The sequence below is a fragment of the Chiloscyllium plagiosum genome, chromosome 25 (assembly GCF_004010195.1).
Source record: "Chiloscyllium plagiosum isolate BGI_BamShark_2017 chromosome 25, ASM401019v2, whole genome shotgun sequence".
Classification (NCBI taxonomy): Eukaryota; Metazoa; Chordata; class Chondrichthyes; order Orectolobiformes; family Hemiscylliidae; genus Chiloscyllium; species Chiloscyllium plagiosum.
Genome location: NC_057734.1, coordinates 50,805,247 through 50,823,055, shown reverse-complemented (window position 1 = coordinate 50,823,055; position 17,809 = coordinate 50,805,247). Strand labels below are relative to the sequence as shown.

Here is a 17,809-nt window from a genome sequence, read left to right as displayed (position 1 = left end):
ACAGTCCAAAGATGTGCAGGTCAGGTGAATTGGCCATGCTAAATTGCCCGTAGTGTTAGGCAAAAGGGTAAATGTAGGGGAATGGGTGGGTTGCGCTTCGATGGGTCAGTGTGGACTTGTTGGGCTGAAGGGTCTGTTTCCACACTGTAAGTAATCTAATCATCTCTTTGCTAAATATTAAACCTGTGTTCTCCAGCCATTAAACTATCAGCCACTGTTCATTTTTCCTTCTATAACTTACCAAAATCTGTCTCTGTGGTGATTGTAGAAGTCAGTCATGTAGACCTTAAAGGATATGAGTTCCTTGATTGAGGCTGCTAATCTGGTCCAATCAGGGAGCCCTGGCTAGTAGATATAAACAGGACTGGCATAGTTTTTGTTCACTCTTAGAGCTGGCTCTGAGGAAGCCAGGCTAGTGTCAAGAAATATGCACATGTAAATAAAGGGTGACTTAGTGATAGGATGCCAGCGTCTGTGGAGTTATTTCAGTCGTCATCCTGCATTTTGTCATCAAATCTCCCCTCACTCTTCTTTGCTCCAAGGATAATAACATTAGCTTCTCCAACCTCATGTCACAGCTAAAATTCCCATCATCCCTGGAACCATTCTGGTAAATCTCATCTGCCTCCTGCCAACAACCCTTGCATACTTCTTAAAAATGTCTTATTATATTACTGTCAAAAAAAAAGACTCCAAGATGGTGGCAGAGAAAGACTCCTGAGCCAGAACTTGCCCACTTCAAATTCTTTTTTCCTATCTTTCTTTGCATTTTTTTTCTTTTTATCTCCTGTCCTCAGGCTGCATCAGCGATGTCCGGGGTGAAAGCCAGCATGGACTCCCCACCTCAACATGGACTCAAACTCCCAGCTTCGGCGTGGCCTTGAACTCCCAGCATCAGGGTGGACTTGATCTTGCACTCCTGGCCTCAAGGTGAAGTGTGCTGCAGTCTGGGTTGGAAGGACTTTTATTCTGAACTTTTGTTTCTTTTTTCCTAATTTTTGCTGGGCTTTTTATCTGTTTATTTCTCCATGTTTTTTTCCCCCTGCGAATCTGTGCTTAAGAATCTGTATCTAGATACCTCGGCACATAAGTTGGCGCTGTAAAGGGTGAACTGTAAACTCTTCAATGTACTCCTGTGAGTACGTGTCAATAAAGCTAATTTTTGTAATTCTTGGATGTAATGCTCGGGCTAAGCCAACAGTACAACATTATTTCTTTGCTTTCATATTCAATACTGTAAGTATAAAAACCAAAGATCCCAAATGTTTTGCTGATCTCTCTCCCAAGATGCCTTGCCATTTTCAAAGATGGACGTATGTGTCCCTCTTCCCCCATCCTGCACACTCTTTTGAACTTTACTGTGAAATTTATATCACCTCTTCCTATCTCCTCTGCCAAAATACACTACCTCACAATTCTCTGTATCAAATTAGTAGGAGATTAGTAAATTGTCATAGAACATAGAACAGTACAGCACATGAACCGATGTTGTGCCGAACATGACATCAAATTAATCTAAACCTGCCCTTGATCCATCTCCCTCCACTCCTTGCATATTCATGTGCTTATCCAAACATCCCTTAAACACCTCAATTGTGCCTGATTCTAACACCACCACTGGCAGTGCGTACCAACTCCTACCACTCTACATAAAAAACTTGCCCTTTACTTCTCTTTTGAACATTCCCCCTCTCACTTTAAATGCATGCCCCCTACTTTAGACATTTCAGTTCTTGGAAAAAGATTCTGACCGTCAACCTTATCTATGCATCTCATAATTTTATAGACTTCTATGACATCTCAGCCGCTGCAGAGAAAACAACCCGAGTTTTTCTAGCCTCTCCTTAAAGCTCGTACCGTCAAATTCAGGCAGCAGTCTTGTAAATCTCTTCTGCACCCTCTCTAAAGCCTCCACATCCTTCCTGCATTGTGGTGACCAGAATTGAACACAATACTCCAGGTGTGGCCTAACCAAAGTCCTATAAAGCTGCAGGTGTGGCCTAACCAAAGTCCTATAAAGCTGCAGCATAACATCCTGACTCTTGTACTTAATTCCCTGACCAATAAAGGCAAACATGCCATATGCCTTCTTTACCATCCTATCTACTTACGTGGCCACTTTCGAGGAGGAATCAAGGAAATGGGAAGGGAAGTGGATATGAGAAATTTTGGATCAGCCGTGATCCCATGGAATAACAGAGCAGGCTCAAGTAGCTGAGTGCCCTACTCCAGTTCCAATTTCATATGGTCTTAATTAGTCACTTTTTCCATCTATCCATTTTGCTGGCCTACCTGTGTCACATTGCAGTCAATTGAGATCCTCCCCATTGTTTTCACTGCTCAAGATTTGGTATTATCAGCAATAGTTTTAGATTTTACTCTGAATTCCAAACCCAAGTCACTGATATTTCCATCAGAAAAGCAGTGATCCTTGCACTGACTACACTGCTGACCATCCTTCTAGCTATATGGTATTTTGCCAAACACTTTCTTAAAATCATTATAGACAAACTTCCCATTTCATTTCATTTCATTTATCAATCTTCACTATTACTTTATCATTAAATTAAGTTGAGGAAGCCTAAGCTGCCTTTTCGAAACCAATGTCAGTTCACATTAGGTTACAGATCAGTCAGAATCTCATTGCATGGCAGATAGATCTGAGGCACTCTTTCCTGATGCTCTGTAATGGCCATTGATGGACAGGAGGGTCAGTATTGATCACTAATGGATCAGCAGAGACATCACACGCCAGTGGCTTTTTGGTTTGTATTGGTCGTGCATTTGGTTGTTGTTTTTGAATAGTCTGCAACAGACCTGACTGGACAATTGGGATCCTTGGAATGAAGCATTCATAGTTTTTTCTTTACTTTGTTCACAGGATGAGAGCATTACTGACTAGACCAGTATTTATTGCCGATTTCTAATTACCCAGAGGGCAATTATGAGTCAACTGTTGTGGGTCTGGAGTCACGTGTAGGCCAGATCAGGTGAGGACAGCAGGACATCATGAACCAGATGGGTTTTTCCAACAATTGACAATGGTTTCGTGACCATCACTAGACTCTCAATTCCAGACTTTTTCTATTGAATTCGAACTTCACCATCTGCCAAGGTAGGATTCAAACCTGGGTCCCCAGAACATTATCTAGGCCTCTGGATTAATAGTGGCCAATGCCTCTCCCCTACATGTGTAAACACCACATGAAGAGCCTTAAACTACCAGAGCAAGGGACTTCAATGAGAGGATTAATGCTCTCCATTTCTATCTCGTCTGTCATCCAGGGAGCTCTGGATTTGTTTATCCTACTTTTCCCTATTGAGATAATAAACCTTGACTATACTGAAACCATCTTCTCTTTGAAGCCAATTGCTCAGTTACAGTTTTTCTGCCAACTTTTTATTCCAGCCTATTTGGCCCAGCTCCATTCTTGTCCATTGAATTTGGCTCCCTGCCAATTGATCTTTCTTATTCTGGAATCCTTCACGTCATTCTCCACCATCATCCTGAACCTTATGATTACTGTCTCCTAAATGTTTCTCCATTGACAATTGATCCACTTGGCTCACTTATCCATTCATACTGCTGTAGGAAACTCTCCCTAATACAGTCCAGGAATACTTGCCCGTAATTGCCCCTTACAGGATCAGTATCCCAGTCTATATTTGGGTAACTTAGGTCGCCATTAATAATATGCTTTTCTAACTTACAGTAATTTAAAGACAGTCCCAAACAGCAATTTCTTACTAATGAATGTACTGATAAATAGAGTAGAAGATAAAAGAACAACAAAAATATAATTGGAGTCCCCACTACTCAAATATATTATTGGCATATTTTTATAATTTCTCTGCAGATTGTTCCCACCATTTGGTGGTCTATAGACAATATTAAGCAATGTAATTGCATTTCTTCTGTTCCTTAGCTCAGGCCAAATTAACTCTGAGCCATAAACATCTGGGACCTGCTTGCCTTAACCAATACTGCCACATCTTCCTCCTTGCTATATTTTCTGAACACCTTTTATGATGAAGCAATGTTCAACAGCCAGAACTTTCCAATCTTATGTATTGTACTCCATGCTTTCACATACATGCACAATAATCCTGATTTAAACTCCATTATTTTCTCCCTTACTCTGACATCAACTATTCAAAAACAGAGGGAGCCAAAATGCAAGTAATTATATGACAATTAGCCTAACATCTATTGTTGGATAAGTAATAGAAACAATTATTAAGTGACTAATAGCAGAACATTTAGAACATCATAATCTAATCAAGCAGATTCAGCATAGCTTTATGAAAGGGAAACTGTGTCTGTCTAATTTATTACAGTTTTTCAGGAAGCCTTAACCAGTAGATGCGTTGGATTTGGACTTCCAAAAGACGTTCAACAAGACATATCACAAAATGGTAAGTCATTGGATAAGCGTCCAGGTGTGTTGGAGATAGTATATTGGCACAAATAGAGAACTGACTAACGGGCAGGAAAGAACGAGTGGGAATAAGGGGCTGAGTCACAGAGTCAATAAGGGTTCTTTTTCAGGTTGGCGACCTGTGACAGGGGTTCTGCAGGGATCCGTGCTGGGACCACAACTGTTTACAAAATATAGAATCATACAGCATAGAAATAGACCCTTGGGTTCTACTCATCCGTGCCAACCAGACATCCCAATCTGACCTAGTCCCATATCCCTCTAAATTCTTCTTGTTCATACATCCATCCAGATGCCTTTTAAGTATTGTAATTGACTTGCAGGAAGGAAGTGGGTGTATTGGAGCCAAATTTGCAGACAGCACAAAAATAGGTGCTATGTTTAAGCTTTACTTCAGTCATACTAATTTTTATCTGTTTTGGATTACTTATTTTATTAGACTTTCCCTCATTCCTGGTGTTTTTCAGTTAAATCAAAGTATAGCCACTTCTGTAAAAATAATATGCTTTTCTAACTTAGTCTCTAATAGCTGTTTCTTATCAATGAATGTACTGGGGAAAAAAAAGAGTAGAGGAGAAAAGCACCTCCTCCCTACATTATACTTCTTGCAGTAAACATTACTCTAAGCACTACTTTCTCCTTCTGCATCAAATTCTCACTTTAAACAAAATTCCTGGATATAATCACTGGGCCTCTGTCTTACTCAGACAAAGGCTCTCTCACACTGATGTGCAACCTTACTCACAGTTGTACTCACTGAAATCTTTTTGTCCTTTTATTTAGTTTATTACTCTTTCCTTGAGATTGTCCCCATCCAGGCTGTTTACAATGACACCTACCTTTGTTTCATTGGCATAATTGGAAATATGTTTTTTTAACGCATCATTTAAGTAGTTAACAGATGTAGTAAATCATTGAAGATGTCAAGAGTCATATCTTGCCCAATGCAGTACCTTTTAAAAAAATGTTCTTGGGAGTTGTGTGTTGCTAGGGTATTGCTCATCTCAAACTGAGTATTATCCTGGCTGCTCAGTCAATTTCTGAACTAGATCATTCAATTGTCTTCAATTCCATGAACTTCAACTTGAACTCCCAGTTTCTTATGACAGAGTTTGTCAAATGCTGTCTGGAAGTCCAGATAAATAGCATCCAGAAGTATTATACTAGAACTTCAAGAGAGCGGTGGGTGGCAGAAGTGAGTGTAGTAGCCATCATTAAGAAGAAGGTGCTGGCGTAGCTGAAAGTTCTGAAGGTGGATAAATCATGCAGATTGGATAGACCCAGGGCTCTAAAGTATTTAGCTGGGGAGATGGTGGAGGCATTGGTGGTGATCTCTCAGGAATCACTAGAGTCAGGGTCAGTCCCAGAGGAAAATGGCTGATGCAACACTCTTGTTTAAGAAGGGAGGTAGGCCTAACGTCAGTCAATGGTAAGATTTTAGAGTCCATTACTAAGGATAAGATTGCAGAGTACTTGGAAGTGTATGGCAAAATAAGGCTGAGTCAGAACAGGTTTGTCAAGTAGAGGTGGTGCCTGACAAATCTGTTAAAATTCTTTGAGGAGGTAATGAGAAAGTGAGACAAAGGAGAGCCAGTCATGATATATTTGGATTTTCAAAAGGCCTTGGACAAGGTGCTGCACAGAAGGGTGCTAAATAAGAGATCATGGGAAGGTACTGTCATGGATAGAGGATTGGCTGATAGGTAGAAAGCAGATAGTGGGGATAAAAAGAATCTTTTTCAGGATGGCAGCTGGTGAGTAGTAGAGTTCTGCAGAGGTCAGTACTGGGAACCACAACTATTCACATTATAGACTGACAAGCTGGATGAAGGAACTGAAGGCATTGTTGCGAAGTTTGCCGGTGGCACAAAGACAGATAAAGAGGCAGGTTGCTTTGAGGAGGTGGGGATGCTGAGGAAAGACTTGGACAGTCTAGATGTGTGGCCAAAGAAGTGGCAGAAGGCAAATGTGGGAAAGTATGAGGTTATGTAGTTTGGTAGTGGGAATAGAGGCATAGGCCATTTTCTAAATGGGGAAAGGCTTCAGAAATGTGAAGTACAAGGGGACTGAGGAATCCTGGTTCAGGATTCTCTTAAGGCTTGATGTCAAAGCTCTCAGACACTTCCTCCTAGCTCCCCCGGACCATTACCCTACTATCAAGTATCAGGCCATTATGTCCACGACTGACACCAACTTCATCACACATGGGATCTCCCCTCAACAGCCTCTAAGTTCATAATCTCCCAAGTCCATACAGCCCACTTCTACCTTCTCCTCAAAATCCACAACAGGACTGCCCAGGCTCCTGCCCCACAGAACTTATTTCTTCATATCTCGAAACAAATTTTTTTGTCCCCTTGTCCAGTCCCTTCCCACTTGCATCAACAATTCTTCTGAAACGTACATCAGTTTCAGAATACCCAGTTAGCAGGTTCCAGCCGCATCCTCTTCACCATGGACATGCAATTCCTATGTGTCCATCCTCTCCTCTGCCTGGCCGATGTCTTCCTCAGTTTCAGTAACTTCTCCTTTAACTCCTCTTACTTTACTGTGGTTCTGTTCGCCGAGTTGGAAGTTTTTGTTGCAAACGTTTCGTCCCCTGGCTAGGCGACATCATCAGTGCTTGGGAGCCTCCTGCGAAGCGCTTCTTTGATGTTTCCTCCGGTGTTTATAGTGGTCATTGGTTTTGCTCATGTTGGGTATCGGGTCCTTTGTTCTGGTGAGTTGTTGTCTGAGCGTGGCTGTTGGTTTGTGTGCCGTTATGAGTCCTAGGGGTCGCAGTAGTCTGGCTGTCAGTTCTGAGATGCTCCTGATGTATGGTAGTGTGGCTAGTCCTCTTACTTTACTTAGGTCAAAGGTGTGGCCATGAGTAACCACCTGGATCCTAGTAATGTTTGGTTCTTTGTGGGCTACTTGGAACAGTCTTTATTCAGATCCTGTTACAGCCCCCATACACAACTCTTTCTTTAGTACATCGATGACATTAGTGTTGCTTCCCTCTCTGGTTTTGAACTGCAAAAATTTATCAATTTTGGTTCTAATTTCCACCCCCTCACCTTCACCTGGTCCATCTCTGACTCCTAGGAGAAAGTGAGGACTGCAGGTGCTGGAGATCAGACTCAAGAGTGTGGTGCTGGAAAAGCACAGCAGGGCAGGCAGCATCTGAGGAACAGGAAAATTGACATTTCGGGCATAAGCCTTTATCAGGAAACGTCGATTCTCCTGCTCCTTGGATGCTGTCTGACCTGCTGTGCTTTTCCAGTACCACACTCTCGACCCCCAGCTCTGACTCCTTCCTTCCTCGATATCTCCGTTTCCATTTCCATAAAAAAAACCACCTCAGACCGTGCTTCCTGTAAAAATTCTACTGCATTTTTCCAGTTTCTCCATCTCCATCGCATCTGTTCTGATGATGTCAAATTTGACAAGGGGGCCTCTGAAAATGTCCATCTTCATCCTCAACCAAGGATTCCACCACCACCATAGTCAACAGGACCATACTGTGTCCAGTTGCATTTTTCCAGTTTCTCCATCTCCATCGCATCTGTTCTGATGATGTCAAATTTGACAAGGGGGCCTCTGAAAATGTCCATCTTCTTCCTCAACCAAGGATTCACCACCACCATGGTCAACAGGACCATACTGTGTCCAGTCCATTCCCCCAATTTTTGCACTCATCCATTTCCTTCCCTCCCACAACAATAGGGTCTCTCTGGTTCTCACTTATCACCCCACCAGCCTCCACATCCAAAGGATTATAAGCAGCCATTTCCATCGCCTCCAATAGGATGCCATGAGCAGACACATGCTCTCCTTCCCTCCTTTCTCAGACTTCTGCAGGAACTCTTGTCTTTGGGAAATCCTTGTTAACTCCTCCTCCATTCCCAATATTGCCCCATACTCCCATGGCACCTTTTTACACAATCACAGAAGATGTTACACCCGTCCATTTATCTCCTCCCTCCTCACAATCCAAAGGCCCAAACACACTTTCAGACGAAGCAGTGATTTACCTGCACTTTGCTCCATCTAGTCTACTGTGTTCACTGCTCATAATGTGGTCTCCTATACTAGGGGGAAAACAAAGCACATAGTAGGTGATCGCTTTGCACCAACACTTAAGTTCTATCCACAAAAAGTGGCTCCGAGCCTCCAGTTGCCTGACACTTCAACACACCACCATCTTCCGACGTCAATATTTCTGATGAAGGCTTGCAGCAGAGTTCCAACAAGCATTAGTGCAAGCTGGACAAACAATATCTTATTTTTCACTTGGGGACTCTGCAGCCTCTAAGACTCAACATTGAGTTCAATAACTTTAGACTCTAAAAGTGTGGTGCTAGAAAAGCACAGCAAGTCAGGCAGCATCCAAGGAGCAGGAGAATCGACATTTCAGGCATCAGCGCTTCATCAGGAATGGGGAGAGGTAGAGGAGACTGGGCAGGTGATAGGTAGATGCAGGTGGGGGGGGGGGGGGGGGGTGATGGTGATAGGTCGGAGCAGATAGGTGGGAAGGACAACATTTACAGTCCTCTCTTAATTTTTTTTATTTTTATCGTATTTTCATTAACTTTGGAACCTGATTCCATGCTTCCATGTCTTTTACCCACACCACATCTGGTCCTGTTATGAAATGGGTTGCTTTTAGCACAGTTTACCTTTTCCCACATACCCTACCTATCACATAATATGGGTTGCATTCATCACTTTTCACTCATAGCTCTTATTATTTCTTATTAAGCTTTTCTTCTTCCCTGGCCTGCTACCCATTATCTCCTTGCTTATCTACCCCTTTCATATCTCTCTCTCTCTCTCTCTAGGTTCCATCTTGTTCTCTGCTCAACTCTCTCCTTTCCCCACAGGGTGCCCCTCCCCCACTTCAGCTGCAGCTAATACCAATTTTCCAAGCTGCTAACAGTTTTGAAGAGTCACCAGAGTCGAAACATTAACTCTGCTTTCTTCCCACAAGATTTTGCTTGACATTCTCCTGACATTCTCCAGCAATTTCTGATTCTGACCAACACAGCAGAGCAGGCTTGAGGGGCCGAATAACCTTCTGCTGTTCCTTACTGGTCTTTATTTCCATGGTTTCCCTCCATCATTTTTCTTAAGTATCAAGTGACTTGCATAATTCTCCAATTTAGATATATATGATCAGAATGGTTCCTAAATTGAGAGAAATGTATTTAACTCCTGTTAATTGTGGTCTGTCCCTGAACTTGATTCAGTTATTTGTTTCCTTGGGATTACAGACAAGTTGGCACCTTCCCTCCACAATAAATGTGCAAAGTCAATTCAGCGTTTCTGCCAATTCTTCCTTTTTGATACAAGGCACCCTGATGCCTGTGATAATTCCTTTTTTTCCCCAAGTATAATTTTAAAATGTTTTTGACATTCCTTGCCTATTATTTATTAGTTGGGGTACAAAGTACAAGAGCAAGGAGGTTATTTGAACACGTATAAGACAGTGGTTTAGTTTCAGCTGGGCTGAGAGATAAATAGGAAGGTATGGTGGGAGTTAGGGGAAGGTAGCTGGGAAGCTGATAGGTAGATGGAAGTGGGGAGTGATAGTGATAGGTAGGAGGAGCCATAAGGTGGGAAGGAAGTTGGACAGGTAGGACAGTTCAAGGAGGTGTCGAGTTGGAGGGTTGGATCTGGTATGAGGTGCAGGGAGGATAGTTAAGGAAACTGGTGAAGTCGACATTGATGCCACACGGTTGAAGGTCCCCAGTCGGAAGATGAGGTGTTCTTCAGGAAGGTGTTTGAGAAGGCTCCCCATGCTAGGCTGATTGAGAAAGTGAAGCCACACGGAGTCCAGAGTGCATAAGCTAGATGGATAGAGCAACAGGAGACAGAGTAGTAGTGGAAGGGAGTTTCTCAAACTGGAGAACTGTGACCAGTTGTGTTCCACAGGGATCCATGCTGGAATCACTGTTGTTTGTGATGTACATAAATGATGTGGAGGAAGGTATAGATGGTCTGATTAGCAAGTTTGCAGATGACACTAAGATCGGTGAAATAGCAAATAGTGAAGGGGACTGCAGCAAAATATGGATAGATTGGAGAGTTGGGCGGAAGAATGGCAGACAGATTCAATCCAGGCAAATACAAGGTGATGCATTTTGGAAGATCCAGTTCAAAAGCCAACTATATGGTAAATGAAAAGTCCCTGGGGAAATTTGACGTACAGAGAGATCTGGGTGTTCAGGTCCATTGTACCCTGAAGGTGGTAAAGCAGGTCGATAGAGTGGTCAAGAAGGCTTTCCTTCATTGAGTGGGGTATTGAGTACAATAGTTGGCGGATCATGTTACAGTTGTATAGAACTTTGGTTCGGCCGCATTTGGAATACGGCATACAGTTCTGGTTGCCATATTACCAAAAGGATATGGATGCATTAGAGAGGGTGCAGAGCAGGTTCACCAGGATGTTGCTGGGTATAGAGGGTGCTAGCTATGAAGAGAGGTTGAGTAGCGTCATAGAGTCAGAGACATGTACAGCACGGAAACAGACCCTTCAATCTAACTCGTCCATGCCGGCCAGATATCCCAACCCAATCTAGTCCCAACTGCCAGCATCCGGCCCATCCAAACCCTTCCTATTCATATACCCATCCATATGCCTTTTAAATGTTGCAATTGTACCAGCCTCCACCACTTCCTCTGGCAGCTCATTCCATACATGTTTCACCCTCTGTGTGAAAAAGTTGCCTCTTAGGTCTCTTTTATATCTTTTCCCTCTCACCCTAAACCTATGCCCTCTAGTTCTGGACTCCTCCACCCCAGGGAAAAGACTTTGTCTATTTATCCTATCCATGCCCCTCATGATTTTATAAGCCTCTACAAGGTCACCCTTAGCCTCCGACACTCCAGGGAAAACAGCCCTAGCCGATTCAAACTCTCCCTCTAGCTCAAATCCTGCAATCCTGGCAACATCCTTGTAAATCTTTTCTGAATCCTTTCAAGTTTCCTAACATCTTTCTGATGGGAAGGAGACCAGAATTGCATGCAATATTCCAACAGTGGCCTAACCAATGTCCTGTACGGCCGCAACATGACCCCCCAACTCCTGTACTCAATACTCTGACCAACAAAGGAAAGCATACCAAACACCTTCACATTTTCATTTGAAAGATGATAGTTGAGGGGAGACCTGATTGGGGTCTACAAAATCATGAGAGGTTTGACAGGGTGGATAGCAAGAAGCTTTTTCTCAGAGGGGGGACTCAATTACTAGGGGTCAAGATGAGAGGGGAAAGGTTTAAGGGAGATATGCGTGGAAAGTTCTTTATGCAGAAGATGGTGGGTGCCTGGAACACGTTGCCAATGGAGGTGGTAGAGGCAGACACGATAGTGTCATTTAAGATGTATCTAGACAGATACATGAATGGGTAGGGATACAGATTCTTGGAAAATAGGTGACAGATTTTGATAAAGAACCTGGATCGGTGCAGGCTTGGAGGGCCAGTTCCTGTGCTGTAATTTTCTTTGTTCTTTGTTCCTCCATGTCGTCGGGTGGCTTGGATTCAGTGGTGGAGGAGGCCCAGGACTTGCATGTCCTTGGCAGAGTGGGAAGGAGAGTTGAAGTGATCAGCCACAGGGTGGTGAGGTTGTTTGGTGCGTGTATGCCAGAGATGTTCAGGAATGATGAAAGGCTTATGCCTGAAATGTTGACTCTCCTGCTTGTTGGAAACTGTCTGACCTGCGGTGCTTTTCCAGTGCCACACTTTTAACTGGATAAATAGCTCAATTTGAGAGCTGGTCCATGAAGGGCTGATTGGCCTCTTGCTGCATTGTAACAATGTGGGTTTCTTTTTTTGAAGCACCCACTTTTTTATAACAATTTGCTGTTCTTTATGAAATCTCCCATTACATCTAGAACTTTGGGGTGGTTTTTGTATACTCTGTTTTGTAGTTTTGTGTTGTTACATAGCCTCTTTCATCAAGCATGGATTGTTTTTTAAACAAGTCAAGCTTTTCCATTTGGAGAAGTAAACTGATTCCGAAAATCCTCTCATAGATCTTCTGTCTTTTAAAAGCTTATTAAAAGATTCACTTGGTGGGGGTGGCTGGTTGTTGTGAATATGGATTAGTTATTGCATTGATGGTGTTGGGATTTCCTGCAGGATCTTACCAGCAGTTTGGCAATAGGAGACCTGTAGGTTGGCAGAGCATCCTGGTATCGACAATGGGGGTCACACAACGTCAAGTAAAGGAACATGTATAGAGGTCAGGCAGATTGAAGATAGAAGCAATAATGGTAGGCTCTACAGCAATACAGCAAAGAATGAAGAAAGGTTTCTTATGGTTAAGTGATGTCTCTCTGGTGACACAGTCAGTGAATGGGCAGATGCTCTGCTTGCAGGAGCTAGCAGAAAGCCTATGAACCTGACTGCAAAGGCCTGGCTGCAAGCAGCAGACATTGTGATTTGTCGAGGAATCTCTGCTAGAATGTGGTTCCAGCAGAGAAAGATACTTCATGGTCAGACACAGATTGGAAAGGTGTTTCAAAGTGGCAAGGTGAATTGCAAACTGGAAACACTAAAAAGAGTCCATTAAATGTGAGGCTCATTGTGGATCCACACAGGGGCAGCACCAGAAACCAAGATCCATATTGAGGGTGCCTTGGCCAATGGGATTGAGATGTCTGCCTCAGCATTGCTGACATACTGCTGTAGTTTACTGTGTCTTACAGAGTGATCAGTACTGATGAACTGAGAGACAGAAGAGATATGTAGTCTGTGTTTATAGACATTTACTCAAGATACCAAATAGCCGCAATAAACTGGAGGTTCGGTGCCTTTCATTGCCATGGTAACAGTGATTTGGAGTAGACCATGGAGATGGGCAGGTCAGGGCAGAGCAGCCTGTGGAAATGTAGGAGAATAAGACAAGCGATGATGGTGTCCAACAGTCCCTTGATCTTGTGGGACCTGTGACCCCTGGAAACTCTTGGCGAAGGGAAGGCCCAGGCTCCAGGCCTTGCTTAAAAGGAGACACTGAAATCATGTCTCCCCAAGAAGTAACAAAAGCCCAATGCTTCTCCTCTACATCTCAAGACACTGCCTTGTGTTTTTCCAACACACCTTCCACCAGCAAAGTACATTAATCATGAGAAGCTGATGCGGACGCTGCAAGCACAGGAGGCGGTAACAGTCAGTGAGAGTTGCCTCATTGGCCCCGAGAAGAGAGGACAGGCCAAGTGATACTCCACCTAGCAGAGCAGCTGATGTTTCAGCTGCAGAGTCATGCATGTGGATGTGTATCGGAGATCCAGAGGCAGAGAGGTCCACGTGGAAATGACAGAGTCGTCCATCTGAGCCCCAGTGGCTTTTTATCTCTGGCACAGGAACTCATGGCCTTCTCCATTGAAGCAATGTTAATCCCTACATAGAGAAAAAATGGAGAATTGAGTAGACAGAGGGTGCACAGAGATGGGGTGCACAGAGCACAGAGCCAGGGAGGGCACAGAGCAAAGTCTCAGAATCAAACTTACACAGTAAGCGGATGGCTTTGGCCAGTAAAATTGATCCCACAGCACATGGAGCATTAGGAATCTCAATGTGTACACCGACCAGCGAATGCAGATTTTTAGTAGATTAAAAGAGAGATTTGGCAGGTTTTTCAACCAATATGATCCCAGGACAGCAGCTCATTTGATTGCTTCATTTCAAATGGTCCATGAGGACATGATGGTGTTTATAAAGTTAAATAGTTTCTTTGCTGTAGTTGAGGATTCAAAACATCTTCAAACGTATCTTCTACATATCAGAAACATCCTTGGAGTAGGAGATACTCTTCTGGTTGTAACCGGCAAAGATGCACCAAGAGTTGAACCTAGTGGCGATCCACAGCAACACCATTTATTTGGGTGCACATGATGACATAGCAACATGACTCAATGAGTTGCTATGCTCATGAGATGGATGAACACAGATTGATTGATCACTGATGGCACATCCACATTGCCATTGCAGTCATAGGGTAAATGTCAGTGGCACCCTTGAGTGGTTTATTGGTAATCAACATTGGTAAATAAGCTGGCAGTGTGGAAAGAGAACTCATGGCCTCCTCCATTGAAGCAATGTTAATCCCTACAGAGAGAGACAAATGGAGAATCAAAATGGACATGCTATTGCTCTAAATAAGTAGGTCTTATATGGTATTCGCAAAATTGAAGGAATCCTTCACAATGTTTGTGGAATAACTAATCTAAAACTGGTTGCAACAATTCATATTATTTGGCTGAACCATGATATGCAGAGCCATTCTGAGGTAAAAAGGGTGTAAAGGGGCATCACTGTTGTATATCTTGGGGAGCCCAAAAATGCAGCCACACAGTGAGCCTGGAGAACAAGTGTTGGAAGCACCTTTGTAACTTGTCCTTAATTTGGCTGTCCTGTCAGGTATAGAGTTAAAGATTTAAAGCTAGAAGCATCATTGAGAACAACAGGCATTTTGTTGACATAGTCAAATTTGTTACGTATGACTATTCCAGTCTGCTTGTCACGTTTACATACATCAGGGTTTGTCCTGAAATTAGACAATGCAAACAGCCATTCTCTTTGAACTTGCAAATCTGTGTGAAATCTCAGCCAAAACCTCTTCCTGTTTAATGTGGGATAACGGCACATCAAAGTTGAAACTTTGAGCGGAACAAACCCATTTTCAAAGAGAACATGCTTGGAGAGATTTTTCAAAAAATTCACCCCAGGATGTGGGCATTGTTAGCTCAATCAGCTTTCATTGCCCAGCCCTGATTGGCCAGAGGGCAGTGGGTTGCAATGTTCATGTTAGCTTCTTCAATCACTGGGAAGAGCAGTGCATCTGGGGGCTGAGGTTACCACATAACAGCAAATGTCTTTGTCACCCACTAAAAAAGGACCTGTTCCCTGCAGAACCTGATGGCTATATATTGGCAGATACTTCCACCTCTGGTATCAATCTTTCTCTTTTCATGGGACTACTAAAAACAGAGAGCCCACCAGTCTGCTGTGCACCAGGGCACACATTATATCAGCTTTCCTGGTGATGACAATAGGAAGCAAACCAGCTGCATCCTCATGTAATGTTGCAAGTGTTGGTTTTCTACAGATACAGAATATTACTGACTGCACACAGCAAGCAATCCAAGCTCAACCAGAGAAAGCAAGAGTATCTGTAAACAGTTGGAGGCCCATTCTTTCAATGTACAGCTGGGGCGGGGTTGTTTATAAGAAAAACAGTTTAAAGGAGGAAAGCACAAGATTCCCAAGAGCTGCTTTTCTCTTGAAGGATCATGAGACTATGGACCTCTATTTGGATCAGTTTGGAGGAGACAATTGAGAGGCTGTCCTAAAAGAATTTACCAATGACATCTCAAAGTATTCCACCAATAAAGCTCAGTTGCAGACAGGAGCAGGTCAGCAGTGGACCCGGAGGGGTGTCAGAGGAGAACCCTGAAAACTGGCAGTCAGCAGCATCTTGAGGAGTCAGCCAGAGGAAGACCCCAGGATGGGGCAGTCAACAACACCTAGAAGAGTGGGCGAGAGGAGGACCCTGAAAATAGGAGGACCTTCCACAACCACCTGATGAAGGAGCAGCGCTCCGAAAGCTAGTGCTTCCAATTAAACCTGTTGGACTATAACCTGGTGTTGTGTGATTTTTAACTTTGTACACCTCAGTCCAGCACTGGCATCTCCAAATCATGACCCTGAAAATAGACAGTTAGCAGCATTTAGAGCAGTGGGCAAGAGAAAAATCCCAGGATAGGGCAATCAGCAGTACCAAGTGGAATAGGCAAAATAAGAACGCTAAAAACAGGCAGTCAGCAGCATCAAGAGGAGTGGGTGAGAGGAGGACCCTGAAAACAGGCAGTCAGCAGCACCTAGCGAAGTGGGCAAGATAATGATGCTGAAAACAAAGACAGCAGCACCTGTAAACCTCATATCGGAGGTAGGAAATAATTTGAAAAGGTTCTCAAGGACAAGATCTGTACGCATTTAGAAGCAAATGGACTTCAGTAAAGTCTTTGACAAAGGTCCCTCATGGCAGACTGGTACAAAAGGTGAAGTCACATGAGATCAGGGTAAGCAGGCAAGATGGATACAGAACTGGGTTAGTCATAGGAGATAGAGGGTAGCAGGGGAAGGATGCTTTTTGGAATGGAAGGTTGTGACTAGTGATGTTCCACAGGGATCAGTGTGGGGACCTCTGCTGTTCATGGTCTACATAAATAATTTGGTGGAATGTGTAGCTAGTCTAATTAGCAAGTTTGCAGATGATACAGAGATTAGTGGTGTTGTGGATAGTGAGGAGGATTGTCAGAGGATACAGCAGGATGTAGATCAGTTTGACGCATAGGCAGAAAAATGGCAGATGGAATTTAATCTGCACAATTCTGGAGGTGTTGCATTTTGGAAAGTCAATTACAGGTGGAAATTATACAGTGAATGGCAGAACCCTTAGGAGTATTGCTTTATGCAGAGGGATCTGGGTGTGCAGCTCCGCAGATCACTGAAGGTGGCCAATCAGGTAGATAAGGTCATGAAAAAGGCCTTTGGCATGCTTGCCTTCACTGGAAGAGGCATTGAGTAGAAGGATAGGCAGGTTATGATGCATCTTTATAGAAATTTAGTTAGGCCACATTTGGAATATTGCATACACTACCAAAAGGATGGTCCAGAAGAGATTTACTGGGATGCTGCCAGGTATGGGGACTTTAGCTATGAAGAAAGGTTAGATAGACTGGGTTTGTTTTCATTGGAACACAGGAGGTTGAGGAGTTATCTATCAGAAGTTTATAAGATTGTGAATGGCATGGATAGAATAGAAAGTATGAGGCTTTTTCTCACGGTGGAGAGTTCAATTACGAGGGGACACATGTTCAAGGTGCGGAGGTGGGGAGTGGGGAGAGTGGAGGCGAGAGGGGGGAGGTAGGGAGGATTAAAAGAGACTTGCGAGGCAAGTTTTTCACATACAGGGTGGAATGCACAGCCTATAAGTGAAGGCAGATTTAGTATGGAAGGGAAAAATGTGTCAGTGCAGGCTTGGAGGGCCAAAGGGCCTGTTCTCTTCCGGTGCTGCATTGTTCTTTATCTAGAGGAGTGGGTGAGAGAAGGACTCCAGGATAGGTAAGACACTTTGACTGCGAACAGCAGCTAAGGTAAGACAGTTTGTTTTAAAATTACTTACCGGTAGCGGGCAGCGGTGTTTTTTTTTTTCTCTTCACAGAAAGAGCGGGAGCAGCAGGGGAAAGTGACGAAGACCAGAGGGGCAGCCGGGTAGGTTTTTTTTTCCCTATAAAAGCGCGCAGGAGAAGAACCCGAGGCACTACAGAGGTAATGTCTCCCACCTGCCCTCCTCCTCTAACCTAATAATAAGACCCGTTGTGG

At 43.5% G+C, this 17,809-nt stretch overlaps 1 protein-coding gene and 1 long non-coding RNA gene across 4 annotated transcripts in view; one reads left to right on the top strand and one right to left on the bottom strand.

Moving 5' to 3' along the window:
* Window positions 1–10,253, top strand: part of LOC122562875 — a 15,617-nt gene extending 5,364 nt beyond the window's left edge. The window contains exons 2-3 of the long non-coding RNA XR_006315430.1: window positions 2,215–2,218; window positions 10,243–10,253. This is a non-coding gene — a long non-coding RNA (uncharacterized LOC122562875). The remainder of the gene's footprint in view (window positions 1–2,214; window positions 2,219–10,242) is intronic.
* The window catches only part of LOC122562874 (stromelysin-3-like), a 99,382-nt gene that overhangs the window by 5,289 nt on the left and 76,284 nt on the right, over window positions 1–17,809 (bottom strand). Inside the window, exon 7 of one of the 3 annotated variants that reach the window (XM_043716179.1) lies at window positions 14,308–14,530. The exons of the other annotated variants lie outside the window; for them this stretch is intronic. Coding sequence (XP_043572114.1) covers window positions 14,382–14,530 — 149 coding nt within the window. The 3' untranslated portion in view covers window positions 14,308–14,381. Of the gene's footprint in view, window positions 1–14,307; window positions 14,531–17,809 lie in introns of those variants that run through there. 3 annotated transcript variants of the gene reach the window in all.